The 20,789-nt window shown below is 44.0% G+C and overlaps 1 protein-coding gene across 5 annotated transcripts in view; it reads right to left on the reverse strand.

The window, feature by feature from the left end:
• Positions 1–20,789, reverse strand: part of Hydin (HYDIN axonemal central pair apparatus protein) — a 352,162-nt gene that overhangs the window by 236,896 nt on the left and 94,477 nt on the right. For 4 of the 5 annotated variants that reach the window (XM_040736928.1, XM_040736948.1, XM_040736918.1 and 1 more), the window contains exon 10: positions 14,377–14,590. In XM_040736928.1, coding sequence (XP_040592862.1) covers positions 14,377–14,590 — 214 coding nt within the window. The remainder of the gene's footprint in view (positions 1–14,376; positions 14,591–20,789) is intronic. The other variant, XM_040736939.1, reaches the window with a different exon arrangement.

A 20,789-nucleotide genomic window follows, 5' to 3' on the forward strand; every position in this document is an offset into this window, starting at 1 on the left:
ACTTCCTTTGGATCTATAGCAAGAAGAGACATTCTGGGTCTCATGGTAGTTCTATTTTTAATTTCCTCAGGGACTTTATATTGTTTTCTGCAATGGCTTTTAAATTGTTTTCTCCAATTTGCATTCTCACTAAACCGTGCCCAGAGGCCGAAATCTTGGGAATCTAAAGGAAACACTTCTACGGCACGCGAGAAAACACCATCCTACTCAGCAGATATAGGCTCACAGTGCTTGGTAAATTATCAAGTGGCACGAATTTTAAACAAGCTTCAAAGATAATGTCAGTGAGTTTATGAATATAAAAAGTATTAATGAGGAAATCAGAAAGGAAACATTTTTTCTTTGAAATGGAGTTTTACTATGTAGCCAAGGCTAGCCTCAAACTCATGATCCATTGACTCCATCTACTAAAGTGCTGGGACTGCAGGTGTGTATCGCCACACTTTCTGGGACAGGGCATTTTTAAGATATGTGTGTTCAGTGAGCATCTGCTATCCAGGTGTATCCAGGCTTGTGACTGCAGAGGAGACAGGGTAGGCCAAGACTGCAAGGAGCTTATTGTTGTTGGTTATTTTTCACTCTTTGCTCTTTGGGGTCCCTCCACCCAGCCCCCAAACAAATACACACATAGAAACTTATTATTATTTATGAATGCTGGGCCTAAGCTTGGCTTATTTCTGACCAGCTTTTCTTAACTTAAATTATCCCATCTGCCTTTTGCCTCTGGGCTGTTATCTTTATTCCATATACCTCTCATTACTTCTTATTCTATGGCTTTCTGTGTAGCTGTGTGCCTGGCTCCTTGAGTCCTCTCCTCTCCTTCTCCTGTTCTTGCTCCTTTCTCAATTTCTTCTTCCCAGACTTCTTGTCTTATTTATTCTCTCTGCCTGCTAGTCCCACCTATCCTTTCTCCTGCCTTGCTATTGGCCGTTCAACTCTTTACTAGACCAATTAGATGTTTTAGACAAGCAAAGTAACACAGCTTCACAGAGTTAAACAAATGCAACGTAAAAATGCAACACATCTTTGTATAATTAAACAAATATTCCATAGCATAAAAAAATGTACCACATCTTAAAACAGCAGCTTATCCATTAGCAGGGTGGTTGATATGGACATACATGACAAAGGCTGTCCCTATAAAAATAAGGCCCATAGGGGCTGCTGAGAAGGAATTATCTGACTTCAAAGTGGCAGAATATAGAAATACCTCTAGTCTATGGAGCCAAGTAATGGCCCAACGGACCATGGTGGCCAGCTCAGAATGTTTCTGACCCAGCAGCTCTCTCACTTTAATTCAAACCAGCCTACAGCCATAGTAAGAAATCCAAGTTTTGCTATGTGATGGAATAAGCCACCTAACCCTGCTTTAAAATACTGTACTGACCATATAATCTGGTGTCTCCTCACTAATTTCTCAAGTTGCAAGAGGTGCTGACTGCTCTTGATTCCAAGAGCTCCCCTCCCCAACGTCTGGAAAAGCCATGCATTCAGTAAGGACTCCCTAGATGTTTATTGACTACCATCCATGTTACTTCTATGCCACTTAGAAGGACTAAACTGGAAGGCTGAGAAGGCAGGAGGAACAATATGTGCTTTTTCCTAAAGTTTTTGTAAATAGGGCCAAAAGAGAACAAGTACCAAACACATTTATAAATCTATACTCAGCTCAATAGAAAATCAAGGCAAGACAACTTAATAAATAATCAGGCTCCAGTTTCATACAGTTCCCAAAGCACACCAGATCTGGTCTGGCTGGAAAGAAAAATACTCCTGGAACAAAGGAAGAAGAAAACAAATGGCTGGCGTCATCACCTAGCAGAGGTAAGATCCTTGATTCAACACCAGCACCTGATGAAAAGGCAACATTAGACAAGAGTGGAAAACAGAAAACTAGAGGCAGTTTTAATTTATTTATAAGACCAGTCGGAATGATCTATGACCTTCTCAGGCAGTGTCCCTCCAAACTTTAGAGTGAGGGGAGGACACCAAGACTCGAAGAAACAACAGTGAGGTTACAAAGGTCGTGAAGTGGTTTTACATCCCCCAGAAGTCCAAGAGAAGAAAGGCCGGCTCCTCCGGCTCCAGCATCCAGGTAGAGGTCGCTCTTGGTAGTTGCTTGCTAATATCCATTGAGTCTACTCTGCTCTGATTGTACATTGTGGAGATATTATCAGACATGGATTCATTTCTGAAGCCTCTTTCTGCCCTTTTAGTAGCATTTGGGACCCTCAAGATCATACACAATTTTAGTGCCCAAAGAGACCCTTGAGATTCTACAGGAGACAGGGAAGCCCAAAACATTATCATGGATTTAGAAATTACACTGCAGAGCTTTGCAAGACCTTGAAACAAATATTTGTTCCCTTCTGATAAGTGGAAAATACCTGGCCCTTTGACTGGTAGGACCTAGAAAAGTCAGACAGGCCAAGCAGATTGGCTCAGCCATTCAACAGAATCTTCACCCAGCTGAAGGTATGCCGGTGGGTATCTGTCCTAAAAATGACTAAAGATTTGGGTGTCTTCCTAATCCATGTAATGGATGTGAATCTGCTGGTGGGTTTAGACCCTGCTCTGACCAGACACTGAATAGATGCGGCTAACTTGCTCCAACACAAAGTAGCCAAAGCACCAAGGGACATTCTGGTTCCTGAGAGAATCTATGCTAGAAGAATGTGAGTAGCCAGAAGTGGCCCCCAAAGGATGACTTGGAATTGGATTATTTCAGAACATGTGTAAAGAGGACTTATGGTTTGAGGTAGGCCAGACCATTTTCACGGCCTCCAAGCCACTGAGTCCATGGTTTATGCATGGACAAAAGGGAGTCCAGCCCCAGTCTCCAAACACTTTTGAACATGCCATAGCCAAATAAGTCTGCTAGGTAGAAATGAAGGCTTGGGAAGTGAGACACAGTGAGAGGAGTGATCTGGATCCCAGGAGAAGGGGTTACAGATCGTGAGAGGACCCTCGGGTGACAGAGGGCCAGCATGAGGAGCCAGCCCACGGGGCTCTGACTGGATGAGGACCAGCACTGGCGCCTTCCCATGCACAACTGTGGCTGGCTTGCTGAGTCTGCAGCTTCTGTAGTAACCTGAATCTTCTTCTGAACATGGGAGATAATTCAAGGACACTAAGTCCTCTCCCGGGTCAGTGTGTGACCATGAACCAACAGGGCTGTGCATCTGTCACAATAAAAGTATGGTCACTCCGAGTGCTCTTTCAGAAGGGTGCTGATAGCGTGAGGTTATTTGCTACTTTTACTCTTTAGTTAGACTTCATTAAAAAGTGAAACTTCTACTTCTTTCTAGAAAAAAACTCAGTGAAAAAAAATGCCATGACATTTCCTAGCAAACCACAGGACAAGCCTTACAAACAGGCAATAAGCCTGAAACGGCCCCACTTTCCTCCTTGCCGTGAGTCCTCTCATCTTCATAGCCCTGATGAAATCAACTTCTGGGCCACTCACGCTTCTGGAAATGCCTTCTCATTTTTTTTTGTTTTTTTTTTTTGTTTGTTTTTTTTGCTCAGCTCTGACATTTCAGAAAATCAAAACCTTCACAAATTTCCCTACAGACTCCTGCATCAATATCTGGTCTCCCTGGACCCCTGGAGCTGTCTTCTCTTCTCTTAGATCCCTGCTGCTCTGGTTTCCTTCTCTTTCTAAGACTCTCTGAACATTTTGCCACTCCAAATGGGAACCCGAGTTTAGAGGATTCAATTCGTCACTATTACCTTGATGTAAAATATACATCAGTTCTACTGGAGTCGTTTTCCCTTTCTTTGCTCGCAATGGTTTGACTGTGCTCAGCTCCATTTGAGTAGGGCAACAGTATTTCACTTGTCAATCAAATAAATGACCTACTGGAAGGAACTTTGCATTTTAAAGTTTTTTTCAATCCCATGATAATTGTCCTAATATTACACTATTATTCTTGGAGTTTTCTAGACCCTTCTGAATAAGAACAATGAACCAAACAACTTCATGGCCAATGTTGAGCCTTTCTGAATGCTGTGAGTATGCAGCCACTGGTCCCGTGACAGGTGATAAACATGGTGACAGCCGTGTCCTTAAAAATGGCTGACCTTTTTTTTAAGGCGGGATTTCCTTTGGCTCAGTTTGAGGGCACAGCCCATCATGGCAGGGACATCGGGGCAGCAGGAGCATGAGGCAGCTGGTCACATCATGTCCAGAGACAGGGAGCAGAGAAAGATGGCTACTATTCAGCTTGTTTCCTCATTTTTATTCAGTCTGGAACCCTGGCTGATGGAACGGTGCAGCTCACAGTTAGGATAGGTCTTCTAAGCTCAAATAACTGACAGATGCCCTCTGAAGCTGCTACAGTTCTTGTGCACTCAATGTCCAGCACACATATGAATATAAACAGTGCCAATTAGATGTCTCAGTGGGTAAAGATGTTTGTTACTCAGCCCTGATGACCTGAATTTGACCCCACATGATAGGAGAGAATTGATTCAGCAAGTGGCCTTCTGACCTTCAAGCATGTACACACACACACACACACACACACACACACACGATGAATGAAAAATAAATTCAGGAAAAGTGAACATAATCACATGGAGGGGACACACACAAGTAAATTCACAGAAGAGCAGGGGTAAGGGCTAGCAGACAGACTTTCAAAAAGTTGCACTGGATCAAAGAGACTTTAGTGAAAACCTCCTTCAAAAATCCTTCAAAAAAACCCTGAACTTTCCTCCTTCCCTCTCTGTGTCCTCTCCTTTCTTTGAAAGATCATTTCTTGAAAATCTTGCTAAGTGGAAACTTAAAATGTAAGAACAGTTACATGTGCATTTAACTTTCTTGGTTGATCTTGAAATTCAACGTTTACAGTAAAAATTCCTATGTGTACTAAATAAAAGAATTGCATTTGATTCTCCAGCTACATGCATAAGTATGACTCAAGTATTTATCTTTCCAGTCAATTTCTAGTTTGCAAAGATACAAGTGTGTTGTGGTGGTTTGAATAGGTATGGCCCCATAAACTCATATGTTTTAATGCTTGGTCCATAGGGAGTGGCACTATTAGGAGGAAGTGTGTCACTGTGGAGGTGGGCTTTAAGGTCGCATATATGCTTCAAGCCACACGCGGTGGGACCATCTCTCTCTGCTGCCCATGGATCAAGATGCAGGACTCTCAGCTCCTTCTCCAGCACCGTGTCTGCCTGCATGCTGCCATGCTGATAATGGACAAAATCTCTAAAACTGTAAGCCAGCCCCAGTTAAATGCTTTTCTTTATAAGAGTTGCAGTGGTCCCGGTGTCTCTTCACAGCAACAGAAACCCTAACTAAGAGATGTGTCTGACTCAGAATCATGATTTGACAAGTGTTTCCTGAGAGTTCAAGTTCTCACCATTACAATCACTGCCTCTGTACTTTATCTCACCCAGTCTTCCCCTTTGTGAAGTCCTTTCATTCCCCCCCATTTAAAGGCAAAGTGAAGTAACGTATCTTACCCAAGCACAGGCCAACAATAAATGGGTCTATGGCAACACTTCCCCTAACTTCCCTAACCCCTCTGCAATTCTAAAAGTAGGTCAGGGCCCACCTCTCTCACTATACCAGACAGAAAGGGCAGACATTTAGAATCTACCACTGGTATGTAGATTTCTCTGGTGCATCCTGCCCGTGATCCTGCCTGTGAACAGTGTGACACTGTCCACACGTTGGGGTTTTTCTAGAAGGTGACTCAAAGCAGGTTCTTTTGGGGAACTAAGCCCACATGAGCATGTTAATGCTCCTGAGAGATGTACTGGTGGATCTTAGTCAAGCTCCCCTGGGTTGGGTGAAGATCATGGCCCAGGACCTTCAGAAGGAGATTTGGGAACAATGACCTAAAGACACTGAAATGTCAGCGCTCCTTCGTGAACTATGCCATCATTTCCCTTGCACAACAGGAAGAGTCACTCTAGTTCTAGCTACTTCAGAAGCTAAAGCAGATATATCACCTGAGGCTATGAGTTTAAGAAAAGCCCAGGAGATCCCATTTCACAAAATAAGCAAGCAAATAAAAAGAAATTTTCTCAGAAAATGAAAATATGCTCTCAAAGTCAAATTTTTTATTTGAACTTTTAAAATAAGATTCATTTAAAAATGTACTTATGACTGTGTATGCCTGTGTGTGTCTACCAAGGCCAGAAGAGGGCATCATATCCCCCTAGCGTTGGACTTGCAGGTCTTGTGAGCCGCTGGATATGGGAATGGGAACTGAACTCCTGTCCTCTGCAAGAATGGCAAGCACTCTTAAGCACGGAGCCACCTGCCAACCCTCAATGTCAAATTTCTATCAATGACAAATTTACCAACAAAGTGCTGTAATCTTTTCTACTACTCACAACAGATCCAATCAATAACAAAAACTTTGGCTACCTTTAGTGACACTTGGTACAAATACCAAGTCAAAAAAATGGACGTATAAAAAATGACAAGTAAACTCCCCTTGTTACTATAGAGAAAAGACCAGTCGACACAAGACTTGCAAAGAGACTGACTACCCAGTTACTTCATGTGGGACAAGACACTATAAGTCAAGGAAAGTTGTGATTTTCAAAATAATGCCCATAAAGGTTCTGAGAGAGAGCTCTATGATCTGTCCATCTGGCAGAGGAAGCTTCACAAAAGACACTTAATGCCTTGATTACATCTTCAACCCAAACACACAGAACTCCATGGGGTCCTTAGCTGGTGGAGGTAGCCATGGGTGATGTCCAAGCCTCTTTCTCTTTCCCAGAAAGGAAAGGGCTTGACTACTTTAATGAGCCATGAGCAACCTTGCTATTTCTAAGGTTTTCTTGGACCTCCTTCCATCCACATTGGTTCTTTGACACAATAGTGAATGTTTTGGTACAATTGCCAAAAGGGGGGCCTGAACACAAAGACCTGAAAGGGGAATCCTAATGAATGAGGCTAAAGGATGGGCAACCACACTGGCAGAGCTTATCAAGGGTAGTTCACTCTCAGCACATCCGCTGGCAGAGCTTATCAAGGGTAGTTCACTCTCAGCACATCTGCGTCCTTGGGCTCCTTCCTGGTGTCCATTTCCCACGAGTCAGCGCCCACGTGTTTGCCTTGTGAGTCACAGGGAATGACTGGAGCCGAGGAAGGACTGTGTAGGACAGAAAGCTCTGCATCATTCTTCTTGGTAGCCATCTGGACTTGAGCATCCAACCTGGTTCTGCTGAGCTCACCTGCTATGCCGAATGAGGAAAAGGACCAAGTAAACTAAATTTGAGCTGTGATCTCCAAGTCTGAATTGCTAGAACAGCACGTTTCTCTGAGGCTTAAATAACATCAGAGCACAGGTTACTATTACCTGTGTGGTTATGAAGAAACAATTGACTGCCTGTCTCCTTCAATAGCTAAGTTAGATGAAGCCTCAGCTCCCCGAGGGCTGCTGAGCTAAGTCTACTCAGGAGATGTGGACTAAGAGAAACAGGAATATTGGGCCAGCTCCAACACTTCAGACATGTAGCAGGCACTAGTTGGGAAAACATCTTGAAATATTCAGACCTTTCTTTTTGAGAAAATGCCAAGTGTTCAGAAAATTGCTGTCTTCAAAGTGTGGCCTGAGCCAGCAGCACTACAGTTCAGAGATAGGGTGGTTGCAGCTGGGCTGAGGTCTCGGGATTGCTAGATGCCCATGGGAAGAAAAACCCAGTTCTCCTTTTGCACTGTGATATTCTCTCACCTCTCAATTTTCAGAATTGAGTTTCTGTCTTTTGAATTTCTCTCTTTCAGGGGGGATTCAGGAGACTTGTGTAGAGGGAATAACAGAATGAGACCATCGGAGTTCGGCCCAGACGTGGTCTGCCTGGCACAACTGAATATTATATTTATGAAGCAGTCAATTCCATTTGCTTTTCTGGAAGGCACAAAACATGTATGATAGACTCGCTATGGCAGGTTGTTTCTAAAGATGGGGGAAATCTCATATGGAAGCAGGTGTCTTGACAAATCACTAGTAGTCTGCATAACTCCGTATCTTCCTGGTAAGTAGTAAACGGAGAAAACCAAGCTAATGACATTAATATGCCAAGATATTAGCAAAAGAATTGGTATATGAGAATCCTGAAGTAAATAGCTATGTCTCATGTGCTCTAGTGAGTACATAGTAATCTTAATGGCTTTAAAATATCAATAGATAAATAACTACCGCTTTACAAAATGCCTTTCGGTCTTCTGTCTCCTGGTTATTCTACATCCTTGAGGTCCTTCTTTTTCCCACCAAAGGACATTTCTAAGTCTCACAAATAACAGAACCCCAGCTCTGCATCACTAGAGCAGTGACCAGCTGCCCCTATGTCCAGATCCTGAGGAAATAGGAGACACAAGCAGGCCCTAGGGCTCTGTGGTTCTGTGGCCACCAGGACTCAAGACACCCAACTCTAACTCCTCAAATTTAAAGCAGCAGACCCAATGGCCATGTTTACGGCCACATTTCACAAAGAATGGGCGTGAGAAGAAAGTTTGCTAAGAAATGGGACCTGTTTTAGTTACTTTTCTGTTCCTGTCACATAACACCGTGACTAAGGCAACTTATAAAAGAATTTGATTGGGCTTATGGTTTCAGAGGGTTAGAGTCAATGATGGCAGAGCAAAGCTATGGCAGATGGAATAGCTGAAAGCTCACATTTGATCCCTAAGTAGGAGGCAGAGAGCTAACTGGGAATGGTAGGAGTCCTTTGAAACCTCAAAGCCCACCCACAAAGACATATCTCCTCCAACACGATCATGCCTCCTAACCCACCGGCTGGGGACCAAACATCCAGACATGAGTCTTGGGGAGCATTCTCATTCAAACCACCAAAAGGCCAAATGGTGAGGTGGTGTTGGAACACTGTAGAACTTACTAATATGGGGCCTTTTATTCCTACAGGATTGAGCCAAACGACTCCTCATATGATAATATCAATAAAATGAGATTTAAATGGAACCCATCACCACCTCTGGGCATCTTGGGATCAGTACTGATTTCCTCGTCTTGAATTCCTTGCTTTAAATGGGAAGAGACACTGAAACTGGAACAACGTTCTCAGAAAATACTCAGTATGCAGAGCACACAGCCTATATGCAGGACTAAGCTAAACTTTAGTATTGGCTGATGTGTTTGAAGAATGAAGCTATGTAGATGTAGACCTGATAAAATAAGGTGCTTTTTTATTTCTATTCCAACCCTAAGGTATTGGGGTTTTTGTTATTGTTGCTTGTTTGTTGCTTTTGTCTGTCTTTTATGTTTACCTCCTTCCTTCATGGCCAGAGGTCAGCCAATCAGAAGACAAGGTGGCCTCTATACCTGCTGATGCCATTTTGCTTTATTTATTGGGGTAGACTATGACTAAGGATGGTTGTTAGACCAGCTGGTAAGACTGCTTGCTCCTAATCTTTTCTAATTCTGCTGCAAGATCAACTCAGAGCAAGAAGTCATTTAACTGGGATCATACCATAGAAAAAAGCCAACCACCAGTACATAGTTAAGCTATCAGAAAATAAGTAGTGGCCATTTTATATAAGAGACCTGATAAATGTACAATGTTCAGAAGGGAAGTTCAGTAGACAATGGTGCACAGGACGGATGCCCAAGGAGTAGAGGAAGCTCTCAGTTGTGGGTCCCCTTGAGGCGCATGCATGGAGATGCTCTTGTTGCCTCTAATCTTGCCATTTATCCCTCTACACTTAGAATTTCTATGTCTTCAATAAAGGCCTCTATAGTAGCCTCACAAATCTTGCTTCTGGTCCTGAATTCTCTGGACCCCTTCCAGCACCAATTTTAGTTCTGTATTTCTGAAGCTCCCTAGACAACTATGCTAATTTCAAATTTGACATTCTCTGAGACAAACTCACTAATATTTTCTGACCGCTATATATCCATACATCCATTTATTAGCATTGAGCCAGGTTCTGGGAACAAGGATAAAGCATTTCTTGATCTTAGGTGTTCAGAGTGTGACTCAGAATTAAAGACTTGGAATTTATGAGTCACAAAAGGTCAGGCTGACCTATTCCCAATATTCCCAGTTCATTAAGGTACAGTGAACCTGAAGCTAAGGGACACAAGATGGCTAGGTTAGGCCACGTTTACTATTTGCTAAGACCCAGAACCATTAATTTTCCAATTTCTATCAAAGAGGTCATAGTTCCTCCAGTCACTCCAGTGAGATCTACGACGGTTGTAGTGTCTCAATCTCAATGACCAATCAAAAGCATGCTGTGTCTTCCTTTTGACCATGTCTCATATCTGCCATCTCCTTTCCTTATAACCACCCCTGGGACTGTTCCAGGTCACTATCGCCCTCATGAAATCATCCTAACCTTGGTTGCAGACCTGTTTATTGTGCCCCTTGTCCTCCATCACCTTCCATTGACTGACCTATACCTTCCAATTCTCCCTCTGTCCGACCTCCTCCAATTCAAACCACACATGGGTATCAGGGAAAACTTCCCAGCCCTCGATGAGCACACCACTCTCCTGTAATGAATCTCAGACCTTCATCAGCACTGACCAAGCTGTGACTACAGAATGTCAGCAGGTGTTCTGTGGGAGGGATCCGCTCACAGGGAAACGCTGTTTGAACTCAGCCACTTGGACAATCACCTTTACTTTCCACATAGTTTTCCCTGAATTTGTTTGACCACTCCCCCCCCACCCTGCCCAGCTGCAACTGCTTTTACAAAGAACACACAATATCATCTCTCAGGCCCAGTGTCTCCAGGAAAGCACAGCGGAAGGCAAGGAGCTGTAGGGTGAACACGACAGACCACCTTCCCTCCACTCACCTTCCCAGGCTGAAACTGTTCTCTTCGCTGCTGGTCACCCCGCTGTGAACAGAATGCTTCCTTTCCCCATGGCTTCCATGACTTCTCTAACTGGGAACTCTCCCCCTCCCTTTCCACTTCATTAAAACAGAGCCTTTCTCCAATGTCTGCTTCTGATCTCTTCCGTGAGTTTTTCCCAAAGCTCTCGGCTGAGATTTCTATAGCTCATTCACCTGTCTCAGAAAGCCAGGCTTTGTACAGGAAAAAACTCATTTGCTGTGAAGCTAGAGAAACGGCACAATTTTCTCATAAAATAGTTTCAAAAGAAATTTAAAGGTAAGATTACATTACATGCACATTTTGTATTGTACAGAATGATCTGATCTCCAAGCAGGAGATTTATGATCAATAAACAACTTACCTTGAGAATGTAAATTAATATAACTACTATAGACAATAATATGGGCCATACTTAAAATATAAAAAGAGAACTACCATATACCCACATATGCCATTACCCAACGGAAATGAAGTCAGCACACATGAAAGAAGCCTGCATACCCGTGTTTATTAAACGTTAGTCACAATAGCCAAGCTATGGAAATCAGCCTAGACACCCATCCACAGGTGAACACATTGAGAAAATGGAGTGTCATTCATCCATAAAGAACAGTAAAAAATCATGTCATTCGTAGGAAAATGGACAGAACAAGGGAGTCACCATGTTAAGTGAAATAAGTCAGAAAGACACGTAACTACATGCCTTCTCTCACATATACAAGGTAGGATAAGCCAAAAGATGATCTCAAAATGCTAGAAACAATTAGGAATGTAGGGGGACCAGGGAAGGGGGAGACAGGAGGGTGAGAGGGAGGCTAGAAGGGTAGATATGACTGAAGCATGATGGATGGTCACACCATAGTGAAATCCACTAATATGTGCAATTAATATGTGTTGATATCTGTAAAACAGTCTACCATGCCCAACACTGAGAGCTCCAGGATTGCTGGAGAAAGACACTGGTGGGGTTCCATGCCTTCATGCTCATTTGTTAAAAAAATTATCAAGAGTCCACTAATGAAAACTATAATGAGAAGAAAACCCAAGCAGTGTGTGTATGGAAAAGCCAAGGACACCAAGGATTCCACAAAGACCACTTAAACTGTAAATGAAATTTTCAGAGTTTCATTTATGGTATTATTTTTATATAGTATAAACAAATTGGCCTATTTAAAAGTACATTTCTGTGTGTTACCACTTAAAGAAAATGGTTTGCTTCCCAATGGCAAGAAGAAGCCCTGTGATGGGATTGCCAACTTTTGAATCCTGCTGCTCACCAGGATTCAAAAGCATATCAAAGCTCACCTCTGGCTCTGGCTTAGGGGAGGACACCCTGGAGGGGGGTACCTGAGGTCGTTCTAGTTCCTGCATCACTCGGGAATGGATAGGACTCGCCCATGGGCTTCACCCAACTCCTGCCAACCACACATTGCCCATCCCACTGCCATCCTCTCTTAGAAATTAACAAGGAGAAGCTGAGCCGTCATCACCCTGTCTCTCCACTGCTAGCTGGGAAGAACACAGGACCTTGAGGACCTTAGTGTGTCTGAACAACCTCAAGTGGCTGCTTGCTCTCAGCTCAGCCAATTGTCTGCTTACTCCAACAATCCATTCCTGGCCTTTTCCGTATCTCTGGACTTGACCTATTTTCAATTTTGATTCTTATCCTGACATGATCTCTTACTGGCCTTACCCCCACAATGTCTGGAGACCCCCTTGCTGTTCTATATCTTGGAGAATTTTCTGACAAGACAGATGGTTCAGCCTCCACCTGCATCTTCAACTTTATTTCCTATTTAACTTTTTTACTGACTGATTCTTAGGACCTTGGATGAACCATTCCATGAACACTTACTTAGAATTTTGTTCTCTGAAAGTCCTGTCCTATGAGATCCACTCAAGATTTCTTTCAAGAAGCTCTCTTTAATTTCTGGATACAATGGCTTAGACAAAACATCCACCCAGAGGATGCATCCAAGGAGAAAGAACTTTCTTGTAGATCCTTGGCATGTGTGGAGCCTATTGTTTCTCAAACGTATACAGCCATGAAAACGCGGATGGAAGGACAAGGACCTGCTGAGACAGCGGTACTTCCTACAAGTCTCTTTCCCCGTTGGCTTACACAGCAACAGGAAGGCAATTAGACTTTCTCAACTCCTGATGTAGTTGGTCTCCTTTCACTCTTCTGTGTGTGTTAAGTGGGATGTAAGGAACAAGAAGGAGGTAGCTTAATACACAGCACACACCAAACTGAAAAGCTGTTAGCAGGGCTGGGGGCATGGAGCAGTGGGCAGGAGTGCATGCTATTCAATCTCAGTTCAAATCCCTAGCACCCATATAAGGAAGCCAGACATGACCATGCGTGCCTGTAACCCCAGTACTGGGGGGGTGCGGGCAGACACTTGTGGATCCTGGCAGCTCACTAGACAGCTGGCCTTGCTGAAGCAGTGAGTGTCAGTTTGGTGGACAATCCTGTCTTAAGGGAATAAAGTGGAGAGCAATACAGAAAGACACCCAATAGTGCCCTCCTCTGGCATCTACATGCACATGCACGTGCACAAAGTGCACACTTACGTACACATGAGGCACACAACATATACCACACGCATAGCTGCTGGAGACTTTCTTCTCAAAAGGATTCAGTACTTTTATCTACAGTAAGTGTGTATGTGCTATCATGTATATGTGTGTGCCATGTGCATATCTGTGCCTGTGAAGCCAGAAGAGGAAATAGAAGCCCCTGGAACTGGAGTCACAGGTAGCTGGGAACAAGCTTGGGTCCACTGAGCACCATCAGGCCCACTACTCTTGTGCTGAGACAATAGGACAGAGTGGTCCTGAGTCTGGCACCAGATGACCTGTAAAGTCAAGGACGGGATCTGCTGTGTTCCTGGGTGCCTGATGCACATGGTGCCGGGTACAGACCACAAGGACGGGATCTGCTGTGTTCCTGGGTGCCTGATGCACATGGTGCCGGGTACAGACCACATAACCAATACCTGCTGGTGCTTAGTACATTGAGGGCGGAGTCATTTTAAATCCTGTGTGATTTTACCTCCATGGGGGCATCTACAGGTGACTGGAGACAGTTCTGGTGGTCGTGGGGGCATCTAGTGGATGAAAGCAAGTGCACAGTGCACAGGACAAAGGACTGTACTTCGACAGCGTCAGCAGTGCCAAGGCTGACAAGTCCTGCTCTAGTCACACTAATCTGGGCTGAATTTCCAACTGCAGACACCAGCTGCCGGCCTTAGGCAAGCTGTGAGATTTGCGTGCTCATTTCCTTGCTTTTATACTGGACTTCAATTATGTCTTTCGGGGTTGTTGTAAGGTGATATATACACAGATGACACATCCTGGGCAATCCGTAGGAATCAGGGACTACTGTGCGGGTGAATAGAAAGTGTGACTTGCCAGCATTCTGGCCATTGACCTTCAGGCGGTGTCTCACGCCAGCCACGCCCTGCGTCTCAGGGCTTGCCATGTCAGCCCCAGAATGGAGAATCTGGCTGAAGCAGCCTCGCACCCCCACTCACACTCACTAGACAGTTGGGTTTTCTTCCGGTGCTCACCAGAGGCTCGATGGTGAAAATGTGGTTCAGAAAGAGCATGCTGTCTCCTTGAACCAGCTGCCTCTGATTCTCAAAGGTGCGGAAGAGAATAGAAAGGCGTTCTCGGAGCGAAGGATCCAGGATGCACTCTTCAAGAAACATGTTGGTTTCCTGCTCCTCCTCCTTGCTCAGATCATCACAGACCCTAAAGAAAATGAGGAAAAGTAAGGGTTGCCGTGGGATTCCCGTGAAGCACTGTGTGTGGGTCTCCCCTCCTGGGGGCGGTCCCTCCTTTCCCTAAGTCTGCAATGCATGAGTGGGTGACCTGGTTTTGCCTTCGCAGAACTTTCAGAGACCGAGTTTGATGATCCTTTGTCACCTCCTTGCACAGGTTCTCTGGGATTTCTTTTCCCGCCCAAAGCCCTTCTGTTTACTTCTGAGCGAGCGTGTATCTAGACAAATATTTCCTTCTAGGTAATTGTGTTTTTCATGCTTATTTTTAAATTATTTAACATCTGCTCTGCCTCTCCCATGGCAAGGATGATTTTGTTCCTGTTAAGCTTGCCTTGCTTTAATTCTTCCCCCGCTATTCGTTATCTGGGGAATAGAATGAGGAGCTGGAGAGGGCTGGGTTTAGATACTGATTTTACGATCTATTTCCTTGCTCTGAGACTCTGGGGGCTTCCCCATTCCTCTCAGCCTTGGTGCTTCCCTCCCCCAAAAAATAGAGATGATGGGGCAGAATTCCTAACCTAAAGGCAGGGTTTAAAGGTGATCCAGGCCTTGGTTCCGTTTCCGGCATGGAGCCCATGTTCCATCAGCTCCATCCTTCTGCCTGTGTCGTGCAATTGCGTTTCTAAGATGTCAAGCTTGTAAGATGTTCCAGTCCCACCCAAAGATGCCGCCTTCGCTCTCTTTCTAGTTCCCACTGTCCACCATGGTCAGTGAGGGGAGGACAGGCTCCTCCAACCCTCTCCAGCTGCCCTCACCTCTCTAGATGACCTTTCACCTGGACTCTGCAGACTAGCCTGCACTCCCCCTGGACACTTGCGGCTGTTCCCAGCACTGTGCTGCTGCGACCCCTGTGACAGCACATGCTTAATGAGTTCTGGCCCCTGAGGTCACTGAGCTCCTGTCTCAGCTCTGGCTTTCTAGACGACTTCTCACAAACCAGAGGCTTCATTTTGTCAAATGGTTCTTTTAAATAACTTCAGTGTTCCCAGCCCTTTGGCTATATAACAGAAGGGAATCAAATAAGTGGATCCGGTGTATTCCAGATCCAAGGAAGAAGGCAGCCTGCACTTCCCTTGTTCTGCTAGGTGAGAAGCAGTATCCAAGGTAACCAGTCCTCCTATGCCACTGTCTCGGAAAGAAAGGAACCCAGTTCTTTTTCATTTTGCTTGTTGACAGCATCTGAAAGGCTTATATCATTTGTGTGGAGGTTTGGATGATAATGGCCCCACAGGCTCACATGTTTGAAGACTCGGCTCTTGGTTGGTGAAACTGGGAAATGACGGAGGTGTGGCCCTGTTGGAGGAGGTGTGTCACTGGGTAGGCTTTGAGGTTTCAAAAGACTCAGAAGATTCATGTCATTCCCAGTGTGCTCTCTGCCTCTCACTTGTAGTTTGAGCTGGGAGCTCTCAGCTGCTCCTGCCACCACGCTCCCACTCCACTACCATGAACTCCAACCCTCTGGAGCTTTAGACCAATTAAAACTTTTGTAATAAGTTGCCTTGTTTGTAGTTTTATGACAGCAATGGAAAGTAACTAACACAGTTTGAAACAAACTCCACTTGGCAGTAGTAAATTCTAAAACAATCAGATGGAAACAAAGATCCAGCTATATTGACCTTCTTTGAAGTATAGGGAAGAAAAGTGGGCAAACAGTATGTAAGGGTTTCTGATACCCTGGAACCAGAGTTATGGATAGCAGTGAACCACCATGTGGATGCTGGGAACTGGACCCTGGTCCTCTGCAAAACCAGTGAGCACACTTAACCATGGTGACATCTCTCCAGTCCACCTAGCATGGTTTTCTGAGATAAAAAAATCAAGTTACAAAATATTCTGTACAAGAGAAAACCCAGTTGTTTTATTTTAAAAAAGTAAACAAGGGAAGAAAGCCATACTCATCTTGCAAAGGAATACATTCACAGATAGTGAGATATTCTTTAGGTTTTCTTTCAGTCATATGATTAGAACAGACTTTATCTCAATTGTGGATGTAATTTAAAAAATTATACATCCAGGACATGTTTCTTTTAAATTAGAAAACAAGTGGAGTTTGAATTCCATGTGAATCAGTTCTCAGATTGCAGCACTGCAGACTTTTTCACAGAAACCTGAGATGCAAACTCTGGCATGAATGAGCCCAGGGTTCCATGATCAAGAGTCATGGGGAAAGAATGGGAGGCAACAGGGCATCTTACAGCAGCAAGAGCAATGGGTTAGACAGACACACAGTACCAGGAAGGCCCTTAAAACACTAATTTTTGTTCTTAATAGAAAATTGAATGCGAAATATCACATCTATTTTCTGAAAACTGAGCCACCTCTGATGCTTCACCGTCTTGTCCCATTGATAATCATAGTTGCTTGCCTCAGAGGTAGCTCAGTTTTCTAGATGAGGAGACCTCTCAGAAGGAAGTGTTTTAAAACAGGCCATCCTTGTTTTCCAGTAAGTATATGAATTTCACCACTTTATAAATGATCTGGCAGCTACTAACCCATGGCCTTCACGTACTAATTAGAGACCAGCATTTGCATCTAACCTGTAAAAGACCGTGTAATGGTAAACAGTGTCAAATCCCCAGGATTTGAGTACTTTGAGTACTCTGGGAGGGACTATCTAGACTGATGTAATTGGGGTGAGAATATTCACCCTCACTGTGGGTGGTACCAGTCTGTTGGGGTGGGGTCCTGAACTGAATTAAAAGCGGAAAGTGAGCTGAACACAAGAATTAGTCACTATTTGCCTCCTGACTGTGGATGCAATGTGACCAGCTGCATCCCACTTCTGTTTCCATGATTTTCCTATCATGATGGGTGGTCCCCTTGACTTGTGAGTCAAAATAGACTCTTTCTCTTTTATGTTGGTTTTCTCAGGTATTGTGTCACAAGGAGACAAGTAACTAAAGAGTTGATAACCGGAAGTTGAAGAGACTAAAAAGTAAATTTCATAGCCTTCAGAGCTGGAGGAAGCACATCCATGTCTGCCTATGACAGGAAAAAATAAATGGAGCCAATGGGACCATCACTTCAAGTGGACTATGTGACCCTAAACAATAAGGGACTCTCTGATGATGTGATACATGCACGTCTAGAGGCTCCTGTCCTGTTCACCAGGTGCCATTTAAGTCTTCAGAGCTTTTGTTTTTCAACGACACCAGGGAAGGAGCCCCCAAATATAACTGAAATCAAAGTTATCACAGTAACGCAGGTGGCAGGCTCAAATATCAATTAAGGTTGAATTCACTGGAGAGATGTGTCATTTTGTGCACCTGACTGCTGTGAACTAAATCCATGCTAACCACAATGTGGGGTGCCCATTGAGAATGCTCTGAGGTCTTGAGAAAATGTAGAATTAGAGCCACCTGCTCTTGAAACAACGGCTGTGATCCTGCTGGAGATATGGGAGCAAAAACCCGTAAGAGCCCACACCGAGTCTCCGAATACAGGGAACAAGAGGAGAATACAACTGAAAGCATCTTGCAGAGTGCCTTCAGCCAGACACAGATGAGAAGGAGGGAGGGAAGGAAGGGAGGGAGGGAGGGAGGGAGGGAGGGAGGATACAGTCCTTTCTGAAGAGATTAATGTCTTTTTTACCTCCAGAGAAATGTCAGGAACCAGAACAAAAAGATGATTTCTTAAAAGGGTCCTTATAATTTCAGATTCTGAAGGCATTTTGGTTGTTTTTAAAGAGAAGAAGAACTTTAAAGCTCAGAACTTTTTCCTAAAGGAAGGGCATCTTCATGGCCAGAACCTGGAGCCTGGGAATAGCCCCATGTTTCTAAGCCCAGACACGTGTCTTAAGGATCCAACAGTGTAAGACAGGCAGGCAGAGAGGAGGGGCAGCCTTCCCAGAATGGAAAAGACAGGGGCTGAAATTCCTCCAATGGGAAAAGAGACAGCCACATCTTGGCTCACCAAGATTCTGTGGGCAGGGTATCGTGATGGATGGACAGGAGTTGAGGCCATTTGTTAGAGGGTTAGCGTTTCATAGTGACCTTTGAGCAAGTTTCAGTGCTTCTAGATGAAGGGCTCAAGATGAGATGGAAGCCACTTTGCAAAGAGACAACTGAGGGAAGACGCTGGAACCTCACTTTGTGAAGTTACGCTAATGTGGTATCTTAGGTCCTTGGCATGCTGACAGGGGAAGTTTTAATCCCTGGAAACGTGCCTCTGATTAAAGGCAGGTCCCTCTATTGCAAGCTCAGGACCAAGGTCAACCCTTTTCTCTGTAGTTTAAACTAGAGATTCTGATGGAGGAAGGGGAGATAAGCAAGAAGCTGCTGTCCTCATTAGGAGCAAGAGCATCACATGTAAAATGGTCTGGATCAGGGGCAACTGCATGGACCTTGCTGGAGACTACAAGAGGGTCATTGTCCCGCTAGTTAATGACCTTGTTACTCTTTTAGGGGTGGTGGGCATACTTCTGCTCTGTTTGCTGCTCATGTGTAGCCTGCGTGTGGTAATATTTTGTTTGTACTATAACAAAAAAGCTTGCCTGAAGAACAGAGAAGTAGAATAGCCAGTCACTAGTTCTTACCTCTACTGAACCCTCAAACAGAATAAGGTATCCTGGCTCTAGAGTCTCTGTGAAATCTCAGACTGCTTCTGAGCTCCTGTCTCCTCTTGTCTTATATTCCTTTTTCCACCCAGCCATATCCCTCCTGTCTCTACCTCTCTAGGGCTGGGATTAAAGGCATGTGATTCCAAGTGCTAGGATCACCTTTGTGTGAGTTCTGTTTCTCTTTTAGACAGATTCAATCTCATGTAGCCCAGGGTAGCCTTGAACTCACAGAGATCCATCTGCTTCTATCTCCCAAGTGTTGGGACTAAAGGTGTGAGCCACCACTGCCTGGCTTCTATGACTAACTAATGGCTTAGCTCTGCACTCTGTTTTTCAGGCAAGCTTTACCTGTTATAGCATAAACAAAACATCACCACACCTGGGGCATAACCTGAGAAAGTTCAATAAAAGACCATTTACATAAGTACAGACATCCACACTCACTGTTTAGTAGGGTATACACAGCCATGTTTTGGAGAGAACAGTTGTCAACTGTTTCAGAGACAAGAACCCAAATAATCATGTCAAAGTCAGGCATGCTGGGAATGCATCAAAGAACAAGAAAGAAAAAAGAAGAGTCCACCGTTGGTCAAGTTAGAGATCAGGCACAATGTGGCCTGATTCGAAGAGGGAAAGAAGGCAGGGCAGCATTCAGTAGACACTCTATCTAGGGAAACACAGTTACATTGATATATGTCACCCAAAGAGAAAGCGAAGATAATCCCATTTAGAGATCTAAAGCTGCTTTTCAAGTTCATTGTTTGAAAACTGGGCATGACCCTAAGTGATACTGTAAATAAGGCTGTGATAACTGTGATATGCAGATACCACTATAGAGAGCTAACCGATTCTTCTGGCCATATACCCACAAGTTGTATAGACAGACAATATGGATTATTATGTATTATTGCACAGTAAAGCCTCATTCTGCCATAAAAGAAGAATGCAATCTCTGATTTGTAGGAATACAGCGGGAACTGGAAATCATCATGCTAAGTGAAATAATATATCAGCCTGTGTATGACACATTTTTCTCTCATATGTGGAAGCTAAACAAAGGAAAAATAAAATGATATAAAACTAAAACGGTGACTACTGGGATATGGAAAAAGGAGAACAAGAAAACAGAAGTGTAATAGAGGGTGAATATGATCAAAGTTCATTACATACACATCTGAAATGGAAATATCATAAGAAAACTTTTATACAATTCTTGTTAGTATTTATTAACTGTATACATGAACGTGTTTAATTATGATGTTTCATAGTTATATTAGTATGAATGATTCAAGGAAAAGTACATCATTAGCATTCTTAAACCTCGAGGTCCAGTGAGGTTTGCAGTCAGGGAGGGCTTTTTGCACAGGGGCGACCCTGTGATTAAAACTCGTCCGTCGCCTGGATAAGCGAGCCCTGTGAGCTTCTGCACACTGTGTCCTGTCATTGTCCTGGATCCTTCTAATCCAATTAGGGACAGTGAGCTGGGGGACTTCTGCCTGCTCTCCAGGGACCTAAGACTTTTATTTTTATTCCACTATAACTTGGTTTTAAACAAAGCCTTGAAGCTTCCCAGGCCTAATCCTTCATGGAAATGGAGAGGCAGAGACTGAAG

Source organism: Mesocricetus auratus, unplaced genomic scaffold, assembly GCF_017639785.1.
Source record: "Mesocricetus auratus isolate SY011 unplaced genomic scaffold, BCM_Maur_2.0 Super-Scaffold_6723, whole genome shotgun sequence".
Taxonomy (NCBI): Eukaryota; Metazoa; Chordata; class Mammalia; order Rodentia; family Cricetidae; genus Mesocricetus; species Mesocricetus auratus.